Source organism: Mycteria americana, chromosome 8, assembly GCF_035582795.1.
Source record: "Mycteria americana isolate JAX WOST 10 ecotype Jacksonville Zoo and Gardens chromosome 8, USCA_MyAme_1.0, whole genome shotgun sequence".
NCBI lineage: Eukaryota > Metazoa > Chordata > Aves > Ciconiiformes > Ciconiidae > Mycteria > Mycteria americana.
In genome coordinates, this window is record NC_134372.1 from 33486648 (window position 1) to 33508100 (window position 21453).

The 21453-nt window shown below is 41.9% G+C and overlaps 1 protein-coding gene across 7 annotated transcripts in view; it reads right to left on the bottom strand.

Moving 5' to 3' along the window:
- Positions 1-11255, bottom strand: part of NKD1 (NKD inhibitor of Wnt signaling pathway 1) — a 115947-nt gene extending 104692 nt beyond the window's left edge. For all 7 annotated transcript variants that reach the window (XR_012776932.1, XR_012776934.1, XR_012776936.1 and 4 more), the window contains exons 1-3: positions 10991-11255; positions 10818-10850; positions 10388-10545 (exon numbers count right to left, since the gene is read on the bottom strand). Coding sequence is in view for 2 of the 7 variants with exons in the window: in XM_075510645.1 (XP_075366760.1) it covers positions 10388-10545; positions 10818-10850; positions 10991-11015 (216 nt within the window). In the remaining 5 variants the exon portion in view is untranslated. The remainder of the gene's footprint in view (positions 1-10387; positions 10546-10817; positions 10851-10990) is intronic.
- Positions 11256-21453: the final 10198 nt, after the last annotated feature.

The window sequence follows — 21453 nt, forward strand, 5'->3', positions numbered from 1 at the left end:
AGCCCTGTACAATAGCTTAGGCAGGAAAAGATCTCATTTACTTCTTTATGCTATGCATTAGTCCAGAGTTAAAGATTCTGTGTGCTTCCTATTGGTCATAAATAAACGATTAAAAACAGCCTTAGAGTAGAAGGAAAAAAAAAAAGAAAACGAGACTGTGGTGCAACACTTTAACAAACCAACCTAATGAGATAAAAAACACCTTCGTACAATAAAAAATGTGGTGTTTTAATGGGTATTAAGCAGTGCTGTGGGAATAGCCTCTCTCAAAACATGCTTTTTAAACCTATCTGCAAAATTACATTGCTAATTACAAATGGGAATTTAAGTGGCAGTACAACTGGGAAAAAACTTTTGTGAACCTGTCATAAAATGATCAGATAAACTGCATCTACAGGGGAAAATACATTGCCATTCCACCAGCAATGTAGCTGCTAGATAAAAAGACTATTAGTCTCACCACTTGAACCTTCCCCCATCTTCCACTGATGTGGCAGAGAACTCGATACGAAACCACTGAAAGCAATGAGAAGTTTCCCCTCTATTACAGTGGGCTTTCACATCAAAACATAACAGAGAAATATTGCAGAATTTTTCAAGATTATAAAAACAGACTTACCTAGCTGCACTGAGTTAGTTAAAAATATACCTTTAAAAGTAATTTATTTATGGTATTCTGAAAAACTCATTTTACATACCTATCCACATCAGGAACAAGACCTTGCACATAAGCTTTGCATAAATAAAAATGGCTTTAACTGAGATAACCTATGAAGTTTATCCTCAAAATAAAATTAAATATTCGGGATGGCTAAATGAGGCACACTTTTTCCATGGGAAAATATCAAAGTATTATTTATTTTTCTGTAAGTACTTGTTTTGAAAAGCCTTTCCTCCCCACCTGGGCTTCTGCTAAAAGCCACAATCTACATTTAAACAGTGTGTACACTTTAGAAAACTATCAACCATCTTCTTTTAAAGCAGAAGCACATGAAATTATTTGATCCACTTTTCATATAGAAAGTCTAGGGCTGACCATAAAGAAATAGGCAGGCTCCCAGTATAAACTCACCAGGATTACATCAAAGACCTTCCTCTAGGATCAGACGATTGATTTCTTCAATGCTTTTTAGAATTTCTTCCAGGATATTTTGGGTTATTGCCTTAGACCTTTGCTCAGCTGGAATGACAGATATTCTGTTTGCTGGACTATGATGTTCTCTCTTTATAGGGGAATGAGCGTCTGTAGTTTATAAACACGTACACTACGTGAACACAGAGCGACTTGGAAAGTTCACAAGTAAAATTATTATTTATTGTTTCAAAAAGAGTAGTTCATTACAGAAATACTGATACAGGCTTAACTGCAGCATCTTATGCAATACAGAAACTGTTTGTTATTCTGTGAGCTCAGGACTGGGGCATTCTATGCTGAGAGAAAATTCCCGCTCCCCCAAACAGGCATTTGTTCTTTAGATGCATTTAACACATAAGACTTAGCTTTACAGCTACTACCTTCTTTACCTAACTCTCTTGAAACTAACCATTCTGGAATTATAAACGATTTTTAAGATAGGACAACAAGAAGCGGCTTAGTCCTTACCTACCACTATCAAATCTTTGGGGAATCAGACAGCAAACTATCTCCGAAGGCAATGCGACACACTACCCACCATTCTCCTTCCTCCCCCAAGACAAATCTGTCACCTCCGTACCACTTATCATTCGCATCAGAGTATGGATCAAAAGATCCGAGGCTGCTCCCAAATCCCATTCCTCCTGCAAGACAGTACTTTGTTCTGTCACTTCCCTACTGAGACTATCCCCTTATTTTATGCCTCACAGCATGTGTGGCTGCACCCCAAGATCAAACACCCATGCATGATTTTCTTTCACAGATCTTGAATCACAATGTTATACTTTAATAGGAACCTCAATATACTTAATCCCTTTAAAGCTGCCACAGTAATGCCCCCAAATGCACTAAATTCCACCCTAATCGCAAAACACAAAGTATTTCTCTCGATGGACAGTGCATAGACTGTTCTGACCACATGCCAATCCATCTCTGAACTAAAGCAACATACACTGCCTGCATTTGTTAGTTTGAAGCCCAAGGATACAGGGCTGAAAATTCCAGGCATTTTAAAAGTTCTCTGCTGCAAATTTTGTTTAAAACATTTTAAGGGAGGATCTCACATTCTCAAGGGATTCTCATTGCAAATGGTATAAGGGGCCAGTGCCACTGAGTCTGCATTTAAATCCAAATCCATTACAACCGAAAGCAAGACTGGGAGATGACCCTTTTCAAGGTATAAGCAAGACACCCTTTCACAGTCAGCTCGATGAGTTTCAGAGTTCCACTGAATTTTCAGATTGAGAAGGGCTATCAGAGAAAATTATCAAACTCTGAGCTTTGACAAAAAGCAAAAAAACTCTTTGCCTGATAAGTCTTGTGAACAAGTATTAAGTTTTATTAACAACAGCTTCAGATTTAAGGAACGACTCCTTCTTATGTACGTTTGGCAGGGACTTTGGTTTGAACCACAGAACCACAGGGTCTTCTGTTACCCCTGCCAAGGGGTTAGTGTGGTGGGATCTTTTAGGTGTATTTTTACAGGGCTCCTCTTGGCCATTGAGGAGCTTCTCAGGCAGTGATGGCATTTCAGCCTCCTGTGGCCACAGTTTGGTCTTCTGAGGAGCAAAAGGATTTACTCCACCAAAAGTTTTATAGACTAAAACAATAGGATCATTTATTGTTCTATAACATACAATAGGCCACACCATACAAACAAAATCAGTGGTACTCAATTTCACAGCTCTTAACAGGACCTCCCAACAAGAACCTGCATCATTCCCTTCCTCAAACAATTAGACTCTGTATGACTAAAACAGAAGCATTTCTCACATATGATGGACACATCAGGTTGTGTGAGATGCACACATATAGATATTAAGGAATCTGGCTGAACACTTACTTGCAGATATAAGCCTGTTTGAACGCCAACTCCCATGACAAGCCAATGGACCGGTCCTTATTAAACAGTGGACATGCGGTTACATGACAGCAGCCTATTTGCAAGACACTAACTATACAGGACTTTCCAACTCAAAAAAGGATGTCTCACATGTTCAGAAGTGTTATCTCTATTCTGCAAATTACAAGACAAAATATATGCCATATTGCTCTGATGACAATAAATCCAGAATTTTACAAAAAGCAAATGCACTGTATGGCTGTACCCCTTGCAGAAAGACCAGGACAGCAACAGTTGAACTTACACAAGTCATTTCCCCTCTCTCTTAGGTTACGCAGCAATAAAAGTATCTACGCCAGCACAGCTAACACCACAGCTAACCACAGCTAACACCACTGGCGTTCCACCACTGCAAGACAAATGTCATGAGATATTCCAACACAAACACGCTTTGCTGGCTCAGAAATCAGACACAATGAAGATTTTGCATTTGGAACTTGGTTAATAATTCTTGAATGGAATACAGTCCAACTCAGTCTCCCATAGCTGTAGTTACGCTGTAGGAGCAAATACAAGCTTAGTTTTGCTGCCAGTGTTGGCAGATATGACTAAATAAATTCACAGAGAAAGTCTATTTGACCATTTCTTCACATTAATTTTTTGAACTAAAACTATACCTCATCTTCCATTAAAAGATATCTATAAATATCACATAGTCTGAAAATTCCCAAGTATTCAGAGTTAACTAGTATATTAACTAGAAAAGTGGTTTAGTTACAAAAAAATACTTCAAGTATTTCGTAAATTTCAACATCTACTATTTACTTTCCAGCCAGGTTTTGATGCTGACATTCACAAAGTAAAATCCATCCACAAGGATTTCTATAAAGGCCAACATCTGCAGCACAGGGAGCAATGTTCCATTTTGATTTAAATATCATCACCGAACAATTATTTCCCCAACTTTGGAAAAACTAACTCTTACAAAGTTTCAATACTCAAGAGACTTCTCTTTCCTCTGTTCATAACCCAATTCAAAAGAAACCATAAAAGTCAACTAAGATCTTCTTCTGAAGGGTGCCTACAAATAGCCACTTGCCGAGCTCCTCCTGGGTCTTATTACAGATCTCACAAAACCTACGGAAAACCCTTCTGTTAATGAATGCTGCTGTAAAGAACATTCCCATATGTCGACAATCACGTGCTACAAATTTCCCGTTTTTGTTATAATCAAAGTTTGAGTGTAAAGTCTGGACTACATTATTTACATTTAAGTCATTAAAGAATATAACATACTGTTGTTACTTTTCATCCCAATTTACAGAAGAAAATGTACTCCATAGAATCATGGAATGGTTTAGGTTGGAAGGGACCTTAAAGATCATCTAGTTCCAACCCCCCTGCCATGCACAGGGACACCTTCCACTAGACCAGATTGCTCAAAGCCCCATCCAACCTGGCCTTGAAAGACTTCCAGGGAGGAGGCATCCACAACTTCTCTGCGCAACCTGTTCCAGTGTCTCACCACCGTGATAGTGAAGATTTCTTCCTTATATCTAATCTAAATCTACCCTCTTTCAGTTTAAAGCCATTACCCCTTTTCCTGTCACTACATGTCCTTGTAAAAAGTCCCTCTCCAGGTTTCTTGTAGGCCCCCTTCAGGTACTGGAAGGCTGCTATAAGGTCTCCCTGGAGCCTTCTCTTCTCCAGGCTGAACAACCCCAACTCTCTCAGCCTGTCTTCATACGAGAAGTGCTCCAGCCCTCGGATCATCTTCATGGCCCTCCTCTGGACTTGCTCCAACAGGCCCATGTCCTTCTTACGTTGGGTGCCCCAGATCTGAGCGCAGTACTCCAGGTGGGGTCTCACCAGAGCAGAGTAGAGGGGCAGAATCACCTCCCTTGACCTCCTGGACAATGCTGCTTTTGATGCAGCCCAGGCTACGTTTGGCTTTCTGGGCTGCAAGCGCGCACTGCCAGGTCATGTTGAGCTTCTCATCAACCAACACTCTATAACCAAGGCCTTCTCATTCAGAAGAATTAAGGTTTCACTAAGCCAAGAGGGACCATCAGTAGCCCAAGAAACATAGCTTGTATCACTTAGATGAGAACTTCACCCAGCTACTACACAGAATATGATCCTTCTTACGAACATCAACCTAAGTAACTCTACTTTAGAGGGGGTGGGAGAAAGAGGGTTGTTAGAAATCAAAAAAAAAGTTACTTTAACAGGATTGTTTGCAGAAACTTCATGGGCCATTCAGCTTTCCAATCAACATGCCAGATTAAAAGTGCACCACATTAAATCTCAAACACCTACAAAACAAGCACTGATGAAATACAGACTGTCTCCCATCCACCTCCTCCATATGGCTCAAGCAAAGTTAACTTTTAATTTCATAACACAAAATATTTAATTTATGCTTTTCTTCATATGTCAATTTAACCTCCAGCACATAGCTTTGAAACCATGTAAGGATGCCTAACACTTTCCATATGGCAACTGAATTGTGGCTTTTAATTGCACCAACTGGTATCATTCAAGGATAATTCCCTTGGAATCCAGCTTTCTGCTACAGTATTGGCCAATTCACTAATCTCATCACCATGGCACTAATACTTTCAGAGACTCTTTGATTGTTAATATTCATATTATAATTTTCCCAAACCAGAGCTGTCAAGATATACTATGTGGACCACTAATTAAATTATCCTGGTTTGTTGGCACCAAATTTCAACACTAAATAAGCTTCTGCTTCTCTCTCTTTCAATACAAAGTTTGCAATTTTATTTTAAATGCCATACATAATATTTTGTATATCAAAATATTTTTTAGTCATATCAATATCTAGCACTGCTGAGTCTGTTGTTTCTTTTAATCCTCAGAGTCAATACAAATAATTATCTGTATAATACTGGCATTAATGTACTTGAAAATATTTCAGTTCAAAAGATCACTTCAAGAAGTCAAGCAAGAGAGCACACAAGGAAATTTTAATTGCTCTTGTCACCATATCAATAAGAAGGCAGTCTTTCAAATGTCATTCTACCCATGAGATGACCCCAAAGTAGTGCTACAATTAAATCTTCCAATTCAGCTGCCTTTAAGCCATAGTATATACAGGCCACTAAAAAAGTCTCTTTTCTGTTTATTATTTTCATTTTGAATTAATGACCTACCCAGCTGTGTCTTCCATACGGCTATGTATTTTCATATGCATACGCACACTTGCTATTTAACAGTGGGGATTGGGAAGGGCTTTTTTTTTTTTTTAATTTAAGAAAGATCATGCTAGAGGAGCAGTGAAGTTGACACTGGCGTAGTCTCCTCTCAGCTATGCAAGGAATGCCCATTAATGTCACTGGCAGTTACAGGCACAGAACAAATGGAGAACAAGCCCCACCTCTGAAGCAGTGATGTGCCTCAGCATTTCATACTGTATTATTCCCAGACCAGATACTCAACTCTAATTAATATCAATTAGGGTTGAACATGAGGATCACTAGCACTAAAGAGCCCAGCAGAAGTGGTAAGCTAAAGTCTTTTCTATTTTACCTAAAATGATTACTTACAACTTGGCTCACTGTGAGCTGGTTTGAAATTTAATTAAAAATATGAGATTTTTTTACAATCCCAAGCACAGATCTCAAGGAGAGGCACAAGAAACTAGTAAAATTTCTTATGGCTTTGAAGATAAGAGTAAGTTGAACTAAGCAAATGTCATATTTAATATTTTCCCCTCTAGCATAGAACTACTTCTCAGTTAAATAAATACATGAATATTTGCAAACAATGTTGATCTCCAAAAATAGTTTGTAAAAGTAAACACACTGAATAAATTTAAACTTAAGAATTGTATAGGATAATCCACAGTGTCAGAAAACCTTTTGGGGCACAAGTTAACTCATTCGTAAAGCAGCAGCAGAAGTGTATTCACTTGCTCTAACAGATTTACAGTGCCAGTGGTTTCAATTAGCTTGAAACTAGAAGATGACTCTGGACCTCATACTTTTCATGGATGCAACAAAATTCCCTTTTTCTTTCATTCTACGGGATGTGGAAGGCTCCAGCCCAGCCCTCGGCCTCCGCAGTAATTAAAACATTTAGAGCAGAGCAGCCCCTGCTGGGCGGTTGGCAATGGTTTAATGAGATCAGAGCTCTTAGCCCAGAACAGAAAGTTGTATACGCACCAGAAGTTCATATTTCAGATACACTCCCCTTCCCTTGGCTCATGCCTTCACCCAACAATTTACTATGAGACCCTTCTCAGGTGACTGATGCATTTGGCAATAGCTGGACACTAATTACTGTTCTTCCAGTGAATTGGGGAGGGGGAGACATGGACGGATGGAACACTACATGGATGACACGTCAGCTGAGGGAAGTCTGCTCTAACCAAGAAACTCTCAAAACTTCAGTTCAGGAAGAGAAAAGGTGTTGTATTCTTGAACCCTCCTTGTGTCAAACACCCCTTGAGTGAACTGATGTAAAGACCTCCCCTCCACAACTATTGTAAATTCAATCATTCTAGAGAGGAGCACAAATGACATTTTATTGCTTTCCTGTATTAGTCACTCATTCCTCTTGTAAAACACTACATGAATCCCCCTGAACTTCAGTGTTCATCTCTCCTGGATGACTAACTTTAGCAAAACAATTCAGTGTCTCTGTTCTTGAGGAAAACAGCCTTCCAACTACAACCAAGACAGAATTTTTGGCTTATAGAGAGCAATGTAAGTCAAATTTCACTATCGCATTTGAGTTCTAATCAAAATGATCCAAATATTTGAAGTTTCAGACTTGGAGGCAACTGAGAGCTCTCTTCTCTCATCAACAGGTCTTTGGAAGTACACTGGATTTCACCAAACAGGGCCCTACATACTAATGAAACCACCATCAACAAAACTCTGGTTAAGGATTCCTCAGAGGAAAATTATTTCTAGGACCATTATTTTTTTTAAACTCAACTAGATGTTTCTCTGAATGCAGATATTTTCATCAGTGTTTGATCTAACTCTTTCTGCCATAAGTCACAAATGCAGCGATTAGGACCTATTTTAGGGAAAAAAACATGTTTTAATGAGAAGCCAAAGTTTCAGCTGTGACACAATAAAACTGTACCATTCCATGGAGCCTTGTAAACTAACTGAACATTTTAGGAGGAATTTTGAAGTAGTAAGGAGAAGAGCCTTTGGTCGATTGAAGTGCAAGAGTACTACATTATTGAGGAATACACAACTGTCCCACACATCCCTTGTGACTAAGCATTAGTCAAAGTGACTAGTATTTCTACATCTTGTGGTGAATGAAGAGCCAAGAGGTTAGGCTACAATTCTCTTTGTATCTTGGTATAATTATACAAGAGATCAAAGACATCTCAGAAGAGAAACAGTCATACAATCTCAGTTATGGAGTCAAGAGCTGTGACTCCATAATCCTTGTCAAAAAGACTGTACATATGGCACATCTGGTTCCAATGTAGGATTAGAAATGCATCCTTCCATATTACCAAAAGTTTGTATTTTAAAGGAGCTTTAATGTAGCTGCCACAGTATGCCTGTGACAGGATGACAATTAAACTAAATCAATTAGCAGGCTATATATGCATATAGATACTACCAAATATATTAGGCAATAAATTGCAAATATTTTCAAACATTAAGAAACAGCTCTATCAGGATGACAGTAAAAAGCCTCATGGGAACAGTGCTTCTAAATGTACTTAAACCTATTTACAGTTTTATAATGTAGTAAAACTATAAACTAATTTTTAGTTAATGGCTTGCTAATTGCTGAGCTGTCATGAGGAGGACACCTTGAGTAAGAAGAGAAATGCTGTTCTACTGTCATTCCAGCTGAGCAGACCTCATGGAACTGAAAACTGAAGAGTTTTGTGGATAGCAAAGTATCTTTGACAAAAGATTTTTTTTTCTTTTCAGAAAGCAAACTCTCTTTGTGGAAGAAAATACATTTCACAAAGCTAAAGTCAGATTTTCTGACCTTTAACTCTTTTATTTTAAACCCATGTTTAGTTTGGTGAGTTGAGTTTCTTTCCCAGAAAATATATATGTGAAAGGTAGAACATATCTAAAAAGCTTGACTCACAAAAATGGGGATAATGAAAAATAATTAAAAGCACATGTTTTTACTCTTTGCATCTGTATCATACATGTATGTACCATTATTAATGAGAACATCTTTCTTTGGACACATTGTCTCCAAGTAAAGCACAATAAAAATCACTTCAACCAACCACACCTGAAAGCTGAACATGAACTGATTATGCTCATCAATTACGAACACTTGGATCAATATCTTACCCCCTTCATCTTACTTATAGTGACTCCCAAACAATTTATCCTCCTCTAAATACAATACTGGTGGAATCTAAAAAGTCACCGTTAGCTTTTCCCATTCTAGACATCTTCTACACACTTTAACAGCCCACCTAAAATGAAGTATTCTCCACTTGCGAGTTAATTTTTCCTGAGACACGAGAAGTCCAGGCTTCTAACAATAAAACTGGTGGCTAACAAAGCAAAGAGCCTGCAGGAGGTTTGGTGGCCCTGCTCTGCTTGTGCTTTCAAAACCACATTCCTTGCTGGGAAGCACAGATTCCAATCTCCCCATCTCTCAGGTTACTTTTCCACTGATGAAGCTTTCACGGCTTGATCCAAAGCTCACGGAAGTCAATGGGAGTCTTTCAGTAAACATCAATAAGCTCTGGATCATACCCTGAAATGCTATGAGGACCAAATCTAAGAATTGTTAAGTTTGTTTACCTCCCATCATGCCTTTTTGTTTAAAGAGACAACATTAAAAAAAAAAAGGGCAACTTAAACATTTCCTCCAGCCCAGCTTTACACTGGAGGAAAGAAAAAGGGTGGAAAGTGACCAGTGTGGTAACAACCAGGACAAGTGACATATGCAGTAACTCTTATGGAGAAAGTCAGCCACGCATTATTAGCAAAGAGCAAGTAAATAACAATACACTCTTCGGGGACTTCTTCTTTCCTGAATTCCTCGGCCGAAATGTCACAGACAAACTTGTGCACCAATCAGGGTTCACAAGCCTGTGCACACTGGCAGGGTGCTGGGCTTTTGCCAGAGACTGTCTGTTTGTTCCTGTTTGTGAAGGGTTTTGTTCTAATCGTACTGCCGAGACACTAGCGGACAGGTCCCCTTACTCCTCTGGCTTTTGTACCAGCACCAAGTTTGCTCTGCAGCTCCTAACTTCATCAAAGGACTGAAGGAAACCACCCACGGGGCAGCCCCTCGGAGCAGCATTAGGGCAAAGAAAACCCTTCCTTTGCACAACCGGCCCTTGGGAGGGAGAGGGATGTAGAAAGAGCTTTTGGTTTTCCCTGTTTCAAAAAGAAGGGGCGGGGGCAGCGAGGAAGCTGACATACCCTGGCGCTGGAGAGCCTGCAAACAGCCCGGTGCTGGCAGCCTTGCTGGAGTCCCGAGCTGCTGCCTCCGCTGCTGCTGCCCCCGGAGTATTTCTGCTTCACCATCCAGTCCTCCAGCCCTTTGCGAGCCAGAGAGGCGTTCACCGCAAAACTATCACCTAGGAAAGAAGAGACAATGCCGCCGCTGAGCCGCCCTCAGAGCCCGCCCGGCCCCCGCGGCCATCCCCGCGGCCATCCATCCATCCATCCATCCATCCCCGCGGCCGCGGCCGGGGCCGGGGCCGGGGCCGGGGCCGGGGCCGGGGCCGGGGCGGGCAGGCAGCGCGCAAAGCGCGGCGGAAAGTTGAGGGGAGAGGGCAGGGGAACGGGGGCAGCCGCAGGGACCGGGGGAAGGCGTTCAAAGTTGCTAGCAGTAAGGAGCCATCCCTACCTTCTGGACTTTCTCTGGGTTTACAAACGGCAGCTAGGCAGATCCGGAGGGAAGTGTGTGGGGGAAATAATAAAGGAAGATCATTAGACACCAGTACAAAATCACAGCAACAAACCGAGTAAAATCCGAATAAGGGGAAGGGGCTAAGGAAGTAGCAAGTGAAAGGAACTAACCATGTTTCGAGTGAAGTTTCCCCATCTCTCTGCATTGATCTGCAATTACGATTCATTTGACTGTTTTCAGTAGGGTCAGGTTCGCTTGTTGTTATTTGTGTAGATGTATAAAATCCCAGCGTGTTTAGAAATCCATGTGCTCCGCTTCTCCCTGCTAACGCGCAAGCGAGATCAAATCTCAGTTCCTCTCCTGCAGCACGGTCCGGCGTCCCCCTCTCCGCTCCAGCCTTCCTCCTCTCTCCTCTCTTTCCCAAAGACAGAGGCGGTTACAAAAGACCTTACTTCACCCACCGGGGAACATGATTGACACCTCATTGAGATTAGACCACTTGCAGGCAGCCTCCGCCTTCCCATTGGGCCGCGGCGGCAGATGAAAGGGGCGAGTGAGCCTTTTGGAGGCTCCAAAAAAAAAAAAAAAAAGGGAAGAAAGAAAAAAGAAAAAGGAGCAGCCGGGGCGCGTTTCACTTCCAGCCAGGCACGGGCGGCGGGGCCGGCCCCGCTCCGCTCCCCGCGCAGCCCCGGGGCGCCGGGCAGACAATGCGCCGCGCCGCCCCCGCCGCCCCGGCCCCGGCCCCCGCCTTGCCCGCCCGCGGCGGCCGCGCCCGCGGAGCCGGCCCGCTTCGCCCCGCGCTGCCGGCGGCTCCCGGCCCGGGCTGCTGCCGCCGGCGGCCCCGGCCGCGCCCGGCCCGGCCGGGGGCTCCCGGGGCCGCCCCGCCGGGCAGCGCCGCCCCCCGCAGGCTGCGCGGACCCCCGCGGGCAGCCGGCGCGGCGGGGTGCCGCTCTCCGCGCCCGCCTCGCCCGCGGGGGCCTGCCGCCGTTATTCGCGGGGAAGCAGCTTGTCCACATGGGCCGAAGGGTCTCCCTCCCGGCCGCGGCGCTGCCTCTGCCGCTCGGCCGCCCCTCAGGGGTGCGGGAGGCATCCGGCCACTGGGCACCCTGCACGCCTGTTGTGATGGTGGCGAGCTGCCTTCCGTCACCCCTGCCACTCGGATGCGGTGATGAAGCGCTCCTGAACCCCTCGTGCCCCTGCTTAGCAGCATCTTGACTGAGAAGGAAGGCAGCGTGTCTGGAAAAGCAGTTGTTCTATCGACTTAGTCCTGCAAACTGTTTTTCACGGGCATCTCTGCGCACACAAGCGACCCTACTGAAGTCACTGTTAACGCCAAAATGCAGTTTTCAGGGCCAGATCCGGAACCCTTTCTCAGTGATTCAAACTGTTGGCGGCAGGAGGACAAAGCCTCTATCAGCTTTTTTTAATTATTGTTCTTAATTGAGTAGATGAGATTTGAAAAGAACCTCCCCTTCTTCTCTAGTTTATGAATGGTATATTTTTTACATGTAGAATAAACTAAAAGGAAACTTGCTGTTTCATAAAGACAATTCTCACAGTCATTAAGGATTTGTTTCCTTCCTCTGGCTGGTCATTATTTTTCTGTTTATGAAAATCACATCTCCCTTGAGATCCTTGTGGTTCAACTGGGAGAGATAAAAGAGAGTGTGTAGTAGATTCAGAACAAGAAAAAAGGAAGGCTTCTGAGAATTTTACTCAAGAAACTACTAGTCAAACTATGTCGGGATTGACCCAGATGGGCCTGATCCAAAAACTTCAAGGCCACATCTGTGCTTTCAAATCCATACGTTTCAAGCACAAGGAGGAAGGAGTTAGGCTTGGGAGCTCATCTCAAAAAAAGATTCAAAGCATATGTAGTAACACTTCTGCAGGGAATTGGAACAGGGAGAGGAGGGTCAGGCTCAGAGCTCATTTTTAGAAGGAATTCCAAAGCACATGGATGTGGTGAAGGTCTGGTATGAAACGACTGCGCAGCACAGCCAGTGGAAAGCCATTAAATGAACCATTTAAAGCCAAATTGTTCTTTGGATGACTGCAAAGTCATTTCTCACATTATTTCAACTATTTATCTGTCTAGCAAAGAAAACACTTGTGTTGTGAAATGCAGCCATTGCAACAGCATCAATTGGTTGTCAAATCGCTAATAACATGCATCTTTTTTGAATCTCTTTTTTATGTATTTTAATAATTTATTTGGCCCATTTTTTATGTTGTGTATTTAAAGTGACATACTTGTTCCTTTGAAGATTGCCTCTTGTTTTGGGGAGGAGAAAGAGGGGAAGAAAGTGATTTAGATGAAGCAGACTCCTTGGGGCATGAGCCTCACCTAGACTGTGAAAACTTGTAAAACTCTCTGATGCGTATGAAGAAATTTGAAATGGTAATACCAATTTTATTTTCTCCTCAGCTTGGCATATACCCGAGTACCCTTTTTTTAACTTCATCAGCAAATGTTTCATTTGGGATATCACTTATCTTCACTGTTTGCGAGAAATAGAGAACACCTTAAGTGGAAGTGCCACCCAAACGGTATGGATTTATTAATTTATTTTGTGAAGTGGTGCCCCCATCATTCAGCTCTTGGGAACAAAACGAGGCCTTACAAATGTCATGAGTTCAGCAGGTCTGAATGAGCAACTGGGGGAAGAAGCCCTCGCTTTCACAGCGGATTACAGAGGTCCACTTGTGTCACAGTTACGGAGATGAAGGGCCTTACATTTGTAACACAGTCACTGTTGTGCAGTATTGCTTTCACATATGCAACGTTTGTTAGAGTTTAAAGCAAGCCCTCTGTAATTACAGTCGTACATTGTACAGGGTACAATGGCATACCCTGCAAAACCAAGGTTTTCACAGGAGAGCAAATCTGACAAAAGAATCCCAAATGTCGGTAACTGACTGCATACAATGGGATTCATGATTGCAATGCTTGGGCACAGGAGTAACACAAATACAAGCTGGTTACATCACATTGAGTAGGAATCACAACTGCAGCTATTTCTTCATCCGCCTGGGACAGAGAAAGTTTTAGCTACACTTAAAAGGGCCAAATCTTGAGATTCTTAGTGTGGTTTTGCTCAAACAAATTCCAGTTGATTTCAGGAGGATTTACCATGGTATAACAACCAAACAGGGACCTCAGGATTTGACTCAGTAGAATTATAATGATCCTTAAAACTACAGGGACTTTGAGGAACACAAAGCCTTTTGTTTTTCCTTCCATGGAGCCAGAATTGTGTTAAGTAGTGACATCTAGTAAAATATCAGAGTAAAGTACACCATTCATAAAACTGTACTAATGATTAAAGGGTCTCTAATTCAAGCCAGTGACCCCAGTGGAATTCTCAAAGTTTGAAAGCCATGACATGGAGTATTATTCATTGCCCTTTCATTAATGCTGACCACACTCTACTTTTTCAGAGGATGGAAAACCCTTCTGAACCTTGATATAATATAAACTAGTTGATAATAGGAAATAAATATATCTTAGCCAAGGAACAAGTTAATAAGACCACTCTGGGAATTAATTTTCAATATTCAATAGCACAGTAAAATTAATGACAAGACTTGTAATAGCAAGAGTTATATCACCAGTTAGATTGAGAAGAATCCTGTGTGTGCCACTGAAGGTTGTTCTGATGTCCTGACAAAGAGTGGAGTACTATGCAATGATACCAGCCAAAACAACACACGTCTAGTTTGACTCTGTGTTTGCATATTAGCTACAGAACAGCAGGCAAAAATAAATGCTAGCCTAGTGTATGGTAAAGTAAACCACCATTGAAAAGGTTGAGATTCAACACGTACCTAAAGATAACTAAATATCATATAAGGCTGCATGAAAGCAAGTGCCCTAAAAACAGTTGTTTAGAGGCCAGGGTAGAAATACTACACTACACACTAATGGTGTCCCCGGCTTTAGGCTGGTAAATTTAGTCAGAGATCACATAAGACATGGACCTACAGACGTAGCCTATCATGGCAAACATGAATAGCTGATTGGATTCACTTCCCTGTTATGCAGGCTTCACTGACGCACTCAGTCCATACGGCCAGTGGAGAAGGCCCAGCCCTGCACAGCACACAAGCCACATTGCAGAGCCACTGACGTGCACCGCAGAGTGGGGCTCTGCTTGGTGCCCAAGGCAGAATGGCAGCAATGCACCCTCTCCACCAGGCTGCTGTTTCCTACATGTAGGAGCAGAGGAAGGAGGGCAAATACACATGATAGATTAAAGAATCACACTGATTTTCCTGTCTGGGTAATGGGGTGAGTGGTAGGACACTGCTTTCCAGTTCTTCAGCTTTATCTCCTCCCTTTTCTTCCCCTCTCCTGCCATGTTCCCATCCAGCTGAAGATGAAAGAAATCTGGCATTGGTCTCCCAAGTCTCAGATGGGTGCTATTCTCTTCCACCTGGAAGTGGCACGCAGGTCATGCTAGACGACCTCCAGCAGAAGTGAGGGTTGAACTGTGCTTTTCAAAGCAGAAAAAACATGTAATTCTCCAAAAATTGTACACACGGAGGCAGTAACGTGCAAACCGTGCTGCTCCTCCTCTGTGTTAAATAGTCTGTCTATATTTTACAGAAGTGTTTTAAGAAAAGGCTGCTCAGTTGTGAAAGGAAAAATACATATAATTTCATGTTTCTAAAGATGCTTCTGGTGCTCTCAGCACCATTGTCAGGGACAATTTGAAATATATCTAAGCTCTGAAGATTTCCAGTACCCAGCTGATACAAAACGTTGAACCCGTCCCTCTCAAAATCACAAAGAGGGGCACAAACCACACTCAACTTCCATTTCAACCACCTAACAATCAAATCCCTTTTACTCCATCAACAAAGAATTGCCCACAGCAATGATACATCTTCAACAATTGCTTCAATTACAGTCCTGCTGATGCATTTAGGGTTACAATCCTGGTCTTGCAGGTATGACTGATCCTTTTAATAACACTTACATTTTGTTTTGGTGACCATATGAGAGCTTCGATTGCTCATTCCCAAGACACACAAATGGGATGCTTGTCACAAGACGCAGTTTCAGCTTTTGGGTCTTTGGTACCTATGGTCTTGGCAGTTTTTTCAGCATTTTTCCCTCAGGCATTTTTGCAATCTGGCATGTCAGCACCTACTAGCTTTAGCAACTTTGCAGCCTTGGCTTATTGCCTCAAAGCTTTGGCATGAGTCTGCACTGTGGCATCCTTTCAACTCCAAACCTACTTGCCTCGCAGGTTTTCTCTGTTTTTTTTTCAGAATGTCAGCAACTGCCCTGACCCTAGAGGGAAGAAAGACTGATCAGCAAGTTCAAACAGTGTCTGTGCAGCAGAAAGATGTCTATCACAAGTGAGCACATTCACTACATCACCTGCCTTTCTGTGTAAGTGTGCCAGATATTGCACATGCTCGGGTACCATGAGAATTTTTTCCAGGCCTTCTCCAAGATTATCCCTATACTTTTTCTGAGATCCTGTGATGATGGACTGGAGAAAACCCTGGCAAACTTCATAGTCCCAGACTGTTAAAACACTATGTCTCTAAACTCCAGTGGATATAGTTTCCAACATTGAAGTATTTTCTCTTTCACCTCTCTTCAAAGCTGAGAAAACCCATCATGTAGAGATAGCTGTTGGGTTTAAGGAGCGATGGTTCAGGGTGACAAGTGCCGATTCAGCAGATGAGCTGCTTCCCACAACGACCACCAGGAGACAGCTAGATGTCCTTTGTACTGCGTCCATTAAAATACTCCTTTTCAGGTAGTATCACATCTTCTTTGCATTGTATTCAGGGATATGAATCTAAAAAGTCTTTAAATGGAAGAATCCACAGTGATGATGATATAGACTCATGCCAGGTTAATCTTTGTTCTCACTATCTATAACTCTGAAAGTCCATGTCAGTGACTGCCTTCAGTGAAGGCCTGAGTTTTGGTGCAGCTGGAAGACTTCTCTGTTAGAAATGCTTTGTTGTTGTGAACTGCTAATTGTCACTGTTTTGTCCTGCACCTTTTCTCTCAAAGGACTTTGCATAACCAACTCAATAATGCAGACTTCAGCTCATCAGAAAAGTTGGAAAAGGTGAAAACAATAGATGATGCCTAAAATCAAATGAGAGACTCTTGCTACCATGTGTATCTCTATAGCCAAGGAAGCTGGACCAGGGCTTTCCCAGCAATTTAGAAGCAACTGTCTCAGTAGATTTAAATGGGTGTTGGATCGACAATCTGTTTGCTTGGAATCTGACTGCAGATCCACCAGAAAGAATTCAGAGATCGTACAGAATTACCAGGCATTTTTCTGTCAAAGTTTCCCCAAGGAAAACACAGTTCCTTCCCAAATAAAATGAACTTGCAGTTTATTTACAAATCTGAAACACTGTGGATGTCCTTCATAAAAAAGACAATTCTTGAGATACTTTAAAGTGTGATTTTTCTGAGAGTTTTTTCCAGTGGATATTTTGCTGAGATGAAATTTGCTAACAACTATAACAATATACAGAAAAAGAGGAAAAATAACTTTTGCCAACATCATGTACAGTGTCCTACACATAGAAAGAAAAGAAACAAAGTAAAAAGTAGTGCCATGACTTCAATAATCAGAACCTTTCCTTTAGCACCTAAGAAATGACAAGTAAGAAAGTTTTAATATAGGAGAGGATTTTTATTTGCATTTCTTAACAATAAGGGTGGTTTATACTCCACCTGGTGTCTTTTCTCACATCATCTTTTATGGACTTCTCTCAGTGACAAGTACCTTTGTACAAAGGTCCCCCCCCCCTTCTCTGGTTCTAACTCTCTAGCAGGCTTCAGCCTACAAACACAATGGGAGCATTGAAAGGAAGACAGTGGGACACCTCCTTTGATCTTGTTTCTAATAACTTGTGTATGTTTGTGTCCAAAAACAATGTTCCAAAGCTTTTGTCTTGAGGACTGCTGCTGCCGCCAAATGAAAAGAATACTCATCACAGGGGTGGTGGAATGGTTAAATTGTATTCAGGAGAGTAAAGTACTGGCCAGTAATGTAAACAGCAGACTGTAAACTCCACTAAATGCTTTGATGACTGAAGAGAGCCCCACTCCTGACAGCTGACAACATAGACAACATAGGTCGTTCAAAGCATGGCACTGAGGGTCACCATTAAATCATACAATTCCCTATTACTTTTTATATCCGTTCTAGAGGATACTCATTGCCCATGGATGAAAGAAACGTGTCTTGCATTAAAGCAAATGGCTACTGTCAGATAAGCCAGCTGAGCTCCTCTACTCTGCTGCTGCTTGCTCAATATTGTTGGAGTTTTTTTAAACTAAAAGAAGATGGATTTTTGTTTTCATTTTTCATTTTGTAACTTGCCATTGCTTTTCTTTCTAAGAAAAGGGTCTGGAAAAATAACTGGCATGAGAACAGAATAAGACCAGTGATACCTAACACACAGAGCACGCTGCTTGTGTAAAGTCACTTCTGATGAAGTGGCAACCCACAGTGAGGAGTGGAGGAAGGAGAAAGGAAGTTGCTTGGTCACGGTCCTATTATTTACAGCTACGGCCTGGTAAAGCCTATAGACTTAGTTATACTGTCACATGTTGACAAAGCTGTGAACTTTGGAAAGAGAATGTAAGAATCAAGATCTGCCCCTATATTTTTTATTTAGGTTCCATCTCTGGAACCAGCAGATTTGAAACTACAGAGTTGGACAGACACCCGGGCCTGATTTTCAATACGATAGCTTTCGCAAAACTCTCATGAAACGTGAAAGGCTTGAATTCAATGTGTGTTGGTTCAGCATAGCACTTCTATGTTAGTTTTGCTTGTTTTTTTAAAATAAGCATGAAGTTTGTTGAAGTTCTGTTGCTATAGTAAGCAGGGTTGGTGCTGTCCTTACAAATAAGTAAGTGTAAGAAGTGTTTAATTTAATAGATATCTGAAAAGGATTAAAAAAATGTTAGTAAAACTACCTTTTAAGCTCTATGTGAATTATAACAATTCCAAAGTGTTTTGGCAAACTCATTCATAATCTTATACTGGGAAAGAAAACTTTACTCTAAAAAATATGCCTGGTCCACCATGTCACTGTATAAATCTGGCACCAGTAACTTGCCATAAGTATTTTGTCATTCTAAAATAAACTTGGCTATAAAAGAATGCCTTCTTCTGAACATTAAGATACGGCAAAATAAACCTTCAGGTCTATTTTTAAGTTGCTTACATGTGGAATCTTTGGTTACTACTGATTTTCCCCACAGATACTCTGTTTACTCTAAGGAATGGCATTGATGCAAAGCTTGTGATGCAGCAGGCATATAGCAACTGATAGAGGTGAGGAACGGTGGCAAAGACAACAGCCATTCTCCATTTTGGTATGCATGTTTCTGCTCCGCTGGACACAGAGCAGACCCTGGCTGCCTGTAGCCCACAGTCTTGGTGATGAATTACGAAGATTTAAACAGAAAAGATCCAGGCTGTTAACTGCAGGTTCTCTGTAACTTCATCCAAGGGGCACAGAAAGCAGGGTCCTGGCTCAATGCTCAGCATTTGTACAGCTTACCACAGCTGTTGAATCAGTAATAGACTCATTTCAGACATGGACCTAGGGAGGTGGAGGCACGCAGCAGAAGTAAGGGCCCATTAGCCCTGCCCAGCACCACGCACACACACACTCCAGGTGATGAGACACAGACTGAGCCCTGTGCCCACTGAATTCCTCTCAGGGAAAGCAGAAATCACCAGCACAATGCAACTATGTTGGTGCAATCAGCACAGCACAAACAGCTTCATCGAAATGGCCCTCGTTGTTTACCTGTATTCTCTAAACTTTGCTGTGTAAAGCAGTTTTGTTTTCAGAATTCACTTAGTTTTTTCTTACCAAATGCAGCCAATGGAACCACAAGAGTGGCTCATACAGATAAAACTCTATCTTAAATGAGCTTAAAACCAAAATCTTCTTCACTCCTACAAGGAAAATTCTGAAGTCATGGCAGATGGACAGATAGGAGTTGACTAAGTAAACTCTTTGAACATTTAATTTATACTTCTCTGATTTTCTTTTACCGTTAACTGTCAGTGTTACAAGACCTTGCATCTACCCAGCACACTGCACATTGATCTAATTTGTGTGCTGTATATGTGGCCTCTTCACGTTACCTCTGCAACATTTTCTTATGGCATTAATGACATAATTATTGCATTCAGATAGGCTGTGCTAGTTTGAATGAAGTGAAGATAACCCATGGAGATCCACTTTGCTGCTCTACTCCACACTCTGTGTCCTTTTGCATTGTATATTTTCAAATACACGACAGAAGCTACAGGAATTCTGGGATTTGCATAAAACTAACAAGCCCCCAATTCTTCTCCTGGCATTCAGTAATTTTGCCATGGTGTTTTGAACTAGTGCCAGACCATGTCTAACCAAGGCAGCATTTCTGCCAGCATCCTGCAACGGCAGGGTGCATCATAGCAGGCTTTCCCTTTTGTCTCTGTTCCGTCAGCAGGAGGTCAGACGGGTGAAAGACCTCTGGCACATTAACCACACACCCTATGCTTCCTCACGGCATTACCTACTGCCCTCACTTGTGGGAGTTTCTTGCGATGTCTTAAGGGAATCTTTCCCTATATGACTCCTTCAGTATTTTGAGGCAGTTAACAGGACTGTGGGCTGGATCACTGAGGCTAATACTGCCTTCATGCAATAATAGCCCAGTCTTTTATTTATTCAACCAAATTTAGATTTTAAAAAATAAAAAAAAATCCTGAAAACATACTAGGTAGAGTTCATCTCCTTCTACAGTCAATGGAGAGAAATAGGTAGTTCATGTGACCTATTTTATATGTCTACATTAAGTTGAGCTGAATCATTTTCTGAAAGTACCTATTAGGACATGATTTGTTTCATCTTAATATAGACATTTAAAACAGGTCAGATGAAATGGCTATTCCCCTCCCTTGGCTCTAAGGGAATACTGGGTGACTAGATCAAGTGAAGACATTGTAGGCAACTAAAGTTGGGTGAGGTGCGTTCCACTCCCTGTACATGGTGTAAGACTTAAGGTTCCTTTTCCCTCTGGTCTTGAAGGGAAAGGAGATTTTTTTTAAACACAAAAATAATAAACCTGCATGCTACACACTGCAAAACATCTAGGAGATCAGAGGGAACAAATTGCTACTAAGCTGAACAAGGACCAAGTAAGCATGTATAAAAGCCTGAGAGATCACACCTTTGTCATCATACAGAAGACAGTCAATGTGTAAGTTACGTATGTGTTAAGCCAATTCCTCTATGCGTACTTGTGGCTGCTGTGGAATGTGTTAAGGTGTATTTTCTATTTCTGCAAGGATGTCACCATGGAAAGTTTCAATAGCATAAAAACCACCGTATCAATAAAAGCTTTTCTAACTGCTCTGATCTTAGGGTCTGCTCTAATCAGCCCTCTTGTGCAGACAGGAAAGGCACTGTCCAGCAACCAGACCAACCATTCCCATCAACCTCCAGCAGACAAAATACAGGAAGGAACAGCTATGTCATCTCTAGTCCTCTGATATTCCTAACCAACTAAACAGGGGGAGTACCCTAGCTTACGCAGGCTCAAGGAAAGATTGGGCAAACCAACATAAGG